This window comes from Penaeus vannamei, chromosome 25 (genome assembly GCF_042767895.1).
Source record: "Penaeus vannamei isolate JL-2024 chromosome 25, ASM4276789v1, whole genome shotgun sequence".
NCBI lineage: Eukaryota > Metazoa > Arthropoda > Malacostraca > Decapoda > Penaeidae > Penaeus > Penaeus vannamei.
The window spans coordinates 3,475,367-3,482,866 of NC_091573.1; the positions used below are offsets into that span (position 1 = coordinate 3,475,367).

The 7,500-nt window shown below is 44.4% G+C and overlaps 1 protein-coding gene across 2 annotated transcripts in view; it reads left to right on the forward strand.

Moving 5' to 3' along the window:
- Positions 1-7,500, forward strand: part of LOC113811197 (dual specificity tyrosine-phosphorylation-regulated kinase mbk-2) — a 228,031-nt gene that overhangs the window by 170,831 nt on the left and 49,700 nt on the right. For both annotated transcript variants that reach the window (XM_070139009.1, XM_070139010.1), the window contains one exon: positions 102-447. In XM_070139009.1, the coding sequence (XP_069995110.1) occupies positions 102-447 (346 nt within the window). The remainder of the gene's footprint in view (positions 1-101; positions 448-7,500) is intronic.

The window sequence follows — 7,500 nt, forward strand, 5'->3', positions numbered from 1 at the left end:
ACTCACCCCCTCCCCTCATTCTGCACCCCCCCCCTCAACCTACAACGCCCATCCCCCCCTCTAACCCGCCCTTCTAACCCCTCCTTCATCGCCTGTTGCAGAAGCTCCCGGTCCTCACCAACAAGAGCAACTCGTCCTCGCGGGTCAACCTCCCCCACGAGACCTCCTCCAGAACCGGCCACAACGCCTCCTCCGACGGCGACACCGGCGGAGGGGGCGGAGGAGGCACGGGCGGCGTCGGGGGCACCACGGGAGGAGGAGGAGGAGGAGGAGGAGGCACGGGCGGAGGAGGAGGAGGCGGGGCGGGGTCCCTGCCGGTGCTGAACAACAACAAGGGGGAGAACAGCAACGAGTCCCCCCACCCCGGCCGCCTCCCCTCCAGTACCCGCGCCTCCTGCCACCCCGCCGCCGACGCCAACGGACACACGCTGCCCTTCACGCCGCAGGGTAAGTCGCATCGGGGTGGGGAGAGAGGGGGGAGAGGGGGAGAGGGGTGGATTGGGGGAAGGGGGAGTGTTGGAAGGGGGGGGGTGGGGGTGGATTGGGGGAGGGGGAGGGGTGGAAGGGGGTGAGGGTGAGGGTGGAAGTGGGGTGGGTGGGGTTGGAAGGGAGAGAGAGAGGGGGAGGGGTGGAGGGAGAGAGAGAGAGGGAGGGGGAGGGGAGAGAGAGGGAGAGGGAGGGAGGGGGGGAGAGAGAGAGAGAGAGGGGGGAGGGGAGAGTGAGAGAGGGTGGGGGAGGGAGAGGGAGAGAGAGGGAGGGTGAGAAGAGAGAGAGAGGGAGGGTGAGGGGAGAGAGAGAGAGAGGGAGGGGAGAGAGGAAGAGAGAGAGAGAGAGAGAGAGAGAGAAAGAAAGAAAGAAAGAAAGAAAGAGAGGGGTGGGGAGAGAGAGAGAAGGAAAGAGAGACAGAGAGAGAGAAAGAGAAAGAGAAAGAGAAAGAGAAAGAGAAAGAGACAGAGAAAGAGAGAGAGAGAGACAGAGAGAAAGAGAAAGACAGAGACAGAGAGACCGACCACAAGAGACACACAAAAAGGAAACTCGGAGTGGTATCAGCTGAACAAATAGGATGATAGTTATGTGTCAGACAGAGATAGTGATGCGAACGCCCGACGCAGAAGAGGAAGAGGAAGAGGAAGAGGGAGGGGGGAGAGAAGGAGAAGGAGGGAATGGGGGAAGGGGAGTAGGAAGAGGAGGGAAATGGGGGAGGGGGAAGAGGGGAGTAGGTGGAGGGGGAGTAGGAGGAGGAGGGAGAAGAAGAAGAAGAAAGAAAGAAAGAAAGAAAGAAGAAGGAGGAGGAGGAGGTGGAGGAAGGCAAGGAGGAGGAGGAGGAGGGAGAAAGAGAAAGAAATATAGAAGAAAGAGGAAGACCTGGGGAGATTTGGGGGCAGGAGAAGGAAGAGGAGGGGGTTAGAGTAACGGGGGGAAGGAAGAAGGGGGGTCCGAGATTTCGTATTATAGATAATGCGGATTAAGGGGAAGGGGGAGGGGAGGAGGAGGGGGGGAGGGGAGGGGAGGGGAGGGGGAGGAGCGAATTATGTGTCTACAACCTGATTCTTGAAGGAAATATATCGGATGAGTCTGAGGAATAGGAATAATACGAAATTGATTTTTTTCTCTTTTTTTTTCATTCGTTTTCCGAAAAAGGGAAATAAACGAAAAAGTGTTAGGAATCATACGAAATAGATACGTTTTTTTTTCCTTTTTCATTCGTTTTCCGAAAAAGGGAAATAACGAAAAAGTGTAAATATATATCTTAAAAAAAAAGAAAAAAATGAAAAAGAGATGCACAGACAAACAAAAAGTATTGGAGGGGAACTTGACTGATTTGACATGACAGGGGGAAAGGTAGGGGTAAAGTGGGAGAAAGGATAGGGGGAAGCGGGGGGAAAGGATAGGTAGGGAAGTGGAGGAAAAGATATGGGAAATCTAGGTGGAAAAGACAGGGGGGAGTAGAGATAGAGATAGATAGAAAGAGAAAGAGATAGATAGAGAGAGAGGAAAAGATATGGGAAATCTTGGGGTAAAAGACAGGGGGGAGTAGAGATAGAGATAGATAGAAAGAGAAAGAGATAGATAGAGAGAGAGGAAAAGATATGGGAAATCTAGGGTTAAAAGACAGGGGGGAGTAGAGATAGAGATAGATAGAAAGAGAAAGAGATAGATAGAGAGAGAGGAAAAGATATGGGAAATCTTGGGGTAAAAGACAGGGGGGAGTAGAGATAGAGATAGATAGAAAGAGAAAGAGATAAGATAGAGAGAGAGGAAAAGATATGGGAAATCTAGGGTTAAAAGACAGGGGGGAGTAGAGATAGAGATAGATAGAAAGAGAAAGAGATAGATAGAGAGAGAGGAAAAGATATGGGAAATCTTGGGGTAGAAGACAGGGAGGAGTAGAGATAGAGATAGATAGAAAGAGAAAGAGATAGATAGAGAGAAAGAGAGAGATGAAGAAAGAAAGAAAAAGAAATAATGAAAGAAAACAAGAGAGAGGGTGCGTGTGCAGAGAGAGCTAGAGCGAGCAATAAAGGAAGAAAGAGAAAGAGGAAGAGAGAGAGACACCAAGAGCACACGAAGGACCGAAAGAGATCAGAAGAGCCTGACTCAGCTCAGTTGCCAGTTAGTACCTTTGTAGAAAAAGAAAAGGAATAAACAGGAAGAAAATAACGATAATAACGATAATAACAAAATATTCAAATAAAGGAAGCGTGAGGAGTAAATCGATCGATCATTAATGGAAGATTTACGAGGCTGATTTGTAATTACGAAAGCGATAATGAGTGAATAATGAACGTCATTTTATGACGTTGTTGCTCCTTTGTGTGAGAGAGACAGAAGGAGGGGGGTAGGGGGTGGGGGGTAGGAGGAATAGATAAAAGCAGAGGGAGCGGAAAAGGGGAGAGAAGGAGAGGAAGAGGGAGAGGGAGAATGAGAGGGTGAGCGAAATAGTGTGTGTGTGTGCCTGCGTGAGACAGAAAAAAGAAAGAGAGAGAGAGAGAGAGAGAGAGAGAGAGAGAGAGAGAGAGAGAGAGAGCAAGCGGGAGAAAAAGAGAGAGAGAGAGCAAGCGGGAGAAAAAGAGAGAGAGAGAGAGCAAGCGGGAGAGAAAGAGAGAGAAAGAGCAAGCGGGAGAGAGAGAGAGAGCGAGCGAGCGAGCAAGCGGGAGAAAGAGAGAAAGAAAGAGACAAACACGGCGGAGAGAAAAACAAGCAAAAAAAGAAAGAAAGAACTAGAGAGGGACACGAGAAAAAAAAAAAAAAAAAAAAAAAAAGAGAGAGAAAAGGACGCGGCGAGAAAAGGAGAGAAAACCGCTCGATTAATTATGCCAAGGTAACCCCCGAACCCCGACCAAGAGGGCATTTAAAGTCCCTCAAAGAAGTGTTGGCACGAGATTGATTGGCTCTCTGGCCTGCTCGCCCGCCCCCCCCCCCCCCCGTGGAATAAGGGTTGATTTTCTCTCTCTCTCTCTCTTTCTTTTTCTCTCTCTTTCTTTCTCTTTCTCTCTTTCTTTTCTCTTTCTCTCTCTCTCTCTCTCTCTCTCTCTCTCTCTCTCTCTCTCTCTCTCTTCTCTCTCTCTGTCTCTCTCTCTCTCTCCCTCTCTCTCTCTCTCTCTCTTTATATATATATATATATATATATATATATATATATATATATATATATATATATATGTGTATGTGTGTATGTGTGTGTGTGTGTGTGTGTGTGTGTGTGTGTGTGTGTGTGTGTGTGTGTGTGTGTGTGTGTCTGTCTGTCTGTCTGTCTGTCTGTCTGTCTGTCTGTCTGTGTATGTGTATGTGTATGTGTGTGTATATGTATATATGTATGTATATGTATATATATGTATGTATATGTATATATATGTATGTATATGTATATATATGTATGTGTATGTGTATATATGTATATATTTGAACACGATCTAAAATGCGGCAGAGACGAAGCTCAAAAAATTGTCCCGAGGATGGAAAAGATTCATGAATATGCAAACGAGAGTCTTCGACGGATCTCAGAAAACAGTGCCGGCCACATCCACCAGATTGCCGCCAACATGGTGAGAGATCTATGGTGATGAGGTTGAAGCCGGGTGAAGGGTATGAGGGGGGGTGGGTAAGGGTGAGGATGGGAGGGTATGGGTGAGGGTTGGAGGGTATGAGGGGTGAGGGGGGTATGGGTGAGGGTGGTAGGGTATGAGGGGGTAAGGGTGAGGGTGAGGGTATGAGGGGGGTATGAGGAGGGGTGAAGGGTGTGGGTGAGGGTATGAGGGGGGTATGAGGGTTGAAGGGTGGGAGGGGTAGGAGGATATGAGGGGTAGGGTGAGGGTAGGAGGGGTATGAGGGGTGAGGGGGTAAGGGTGAGGGTGGGGAGGGGTATGAGGGGTATGGGTGAGGTTGGAGGGTAGAAGGGTATGAGGGGGGTAAGGGTGAGGGTTGGAGGGTATGAGGGGGTAAGGGTGAGGGTGGTAAGGTATGAGGGGAGAAGGCTGAGGGTGGGAGGGTATGAGGGGGATGAAGGGTGAGGTTGGAGGGGTATGAGGGGGTAAGGTGGAGGGGTAGGAGGGTATGAGGGGGGTAAGGGTGAGGTTGGAGGGGTATGAGGGGGGTATGGTTGAGGGTGGGAGGGTATGAGAAGAGTAAGGGTGAGGGTGGGAGAGTATGAGGGGTCAAGGGTGAGGCTGGATGGGTGGGGCTGAGGGGGTAAGGGTGAGGGTTGGAGGGTATGAGGGGGGTATGGGTGAGGGTAGGAGGGGTATGAGGGGTGAAGGGTGGGGGTGGGAGGGTATGGGGGGGTAAAGGGTGAGGGTGGGAGGGTATGAGGGGTTAAGGGCGAGACTGGATGGGTATGAGGGATGAAGAATTGAATGGGAGAATATGAGGGGGCTGAGGTCGCAGCTGCACAAGTATAAGGGATGAAGGATGAGGCTAGAATAATACTCCCTGGGTATGAGGCGCGAAGACTGAAGTTATGCAATTATGAGGGATGATGAACAAAACCGATTGAAAATACGTGTTGATGAAGTTAGAAAGTAGTACCAATAGTGAAAAGGATGTTTTTTTTATTTTTTATTTTGATTTATTTATTTTTTATTTTATTTTATTTTATTTTATTTTTTTACTCTAGAATAGATAATGAATCACTTACCAAACCTTTCTTGAGTTTTAAAAAAAGGGATGAAGTTAATACACGCGTGACGTAAATGAATATTAAGAACTGAACTTTTCGAAAGACGAGAGAGGGAGAGAAGGAGAGGGAGAAGGAGAGGGGGAGGGAGAGAGAGAAAGAGATGGAGAGGGAAAGGGAGAAGGAGAGGGAGAGGGGGAGAAGGAGAAGGAGAAAGAGAGGGAGAGGGAGAAGGAATGAGAGGGAGAGGGAAAAGGAGAAGGAGAAGGAGAGGGAGGGAGAAAGAAAGGAAGAGGGAAAAGGAGAAGGAGAGAGAGAGAAGGGTGAGGAGAAGAAGGAGAATAGGGAGAAGCAAAAGGAGAAGGAGAGGGAGGAAGCGAAGGAGAGGAAGAGGCAAAGAAGCCAGAGGAAGGGAAATGGAGAGAGGAAAAAGAAAAAGAGAAATAAAGAAAGAAGGAACTACTACGAAATCACAACAGAATTGTCTAATCCTAACAAGTAACAATCTTCCTCCTCGCACTTTTCCTCTTCACAGATAATGATAATAATAATAATAATGTTGATAATGATAATGATAATGGTAATGATAATGATGATTATAATAATGATAATAATAATAATAGTTGAAATGATAATGATAATGGTAATAAAAAAGATAATAATGATAATATTTGAAATGATAATAAAAATAATAAAAATAATAATAATGATAGTGATGAGGATGATAATAGCAACAACAGGAATAACAATAACAACACTCGTTTTATGCGGAAATAAAGGAAAATTTGGTAACAATAATAAAGAAGAACGAAAGAGTGACTGGCGAATGAGGAGAAATCAGTCAGACGAAGGGAAACCATCGACCAGAATTTCGAGATTGTTATGATAAAGCCAGCCAACCTGCCGCCATTTTTTTTTCTTTTTTTTTCCTTTTTTTCCTTTTTTTTTCTTTTTTTCATTTTTTTCAATTTTTTTTCTTTTTTTTTCCTTTTTTTTCTTTTTTTTTCTTTTTTTCCTTTTTTTTCTTTTTTTTTTCCTTTTTTTCCACATTTTTTTTTTTTTTCGATTTTCCTTTGAAGTTCCTGGAAGGTAAACTTGAAAGCGTTAGGCCTTTCAGAAATAGCCTTTAGGAAATGTAGGCCAGCTTATTATTTTTATTTTCATTTTAATTATTTATTTTTATTTTTTGGTTTTTAATCTATTATTATTGTAATTATTGCCATTGTTGTTATTATTATTATTATTATTGTTATTGTTATTAATATTATTATTGTTATTATTATTGTTATTATTATTATTATCATTATCATTATAGATTATTATTATTATTATTATTATTATTATTATTATTATTATTATTATCATTATTATTATTATTATTATTATTATTATTATTATTATTATTATTATTATTATTATTATTATTATTATTATTATTATTATTATTATTATTATTATTATTATTATTATTATTATTATTGTTATTATTATTATTGTTATTTATATTGTCATTATTATTATCATGATCATGTTATTATTGTTGTTACTGGGTGTTTATTTCCACGTGTTTTCGTTTTATCTTTCTCTCATAAACTGATTTCAGAAGATATTTAATAAAAAAGTGATAATTTAAATGCGTTAGATTAGCTCAAAATGGAAATTCTTCCTCTACTGAAAAAAAAACAGAATGGATCGATGAAAAATAGATAAATTAATAAATAGATGTATAGATGTAAGGCAGAGAACGACGTAGAACAGGAGAGGGAAGGAAGGGGAGAAGAGGGAGGGAGGGAAGGAAGGGGGGAAGGGGAGGGGGGAGGTCGTACAAGGATGAAGAGGGAAGGTGGGAGGGAGGGAGGGAGGGAGAGGGGGAAGAGAGGGAAGGGGGAAGGAGGGAGGGAGAGGGGGAAGGGAGAAGGAGGGAGGGAGAGGGGGAAGGGAGAAGGAGGGAGGGGAGGGAGGGAGATCGTACAAGGATGAAGAGAGGGAAGGGGGGAGGAGGGGGAAGGGAGAAGAAGAGGAGGAGGAGGAGGAGGAAAAGGCGGCTGGCCGAGAAGTGATCAATACCCCATCATGATCTAACAGTGGCCGATCAGTTCCCACGTGTCCTAGTTTTCGTTGTTCTTGGCGACGTTGCTGTTTTGTGTGTTTGTTCAGGGTCGTTTTCTTGTTTTGTGTGTTTGTTCAGGGTCGTTTTCTTGTTTTGTGTTTGTTCAGGGTCGTTTTCTTGTTTTGTGTTTGTTTGTTCAGGGTCGTTTTCTTGTTTTGTGTTTGTTCAGGGTCGTTTTCTTGTTTTGTGTGTTTGTTCAGGGTCGTTTTCTTGTTTTGTGTGTTTGTTCAGGGTCGTTTTCTTGTTTTGTGTGTTTGTTCAGGGTCGTTTTCTTGTT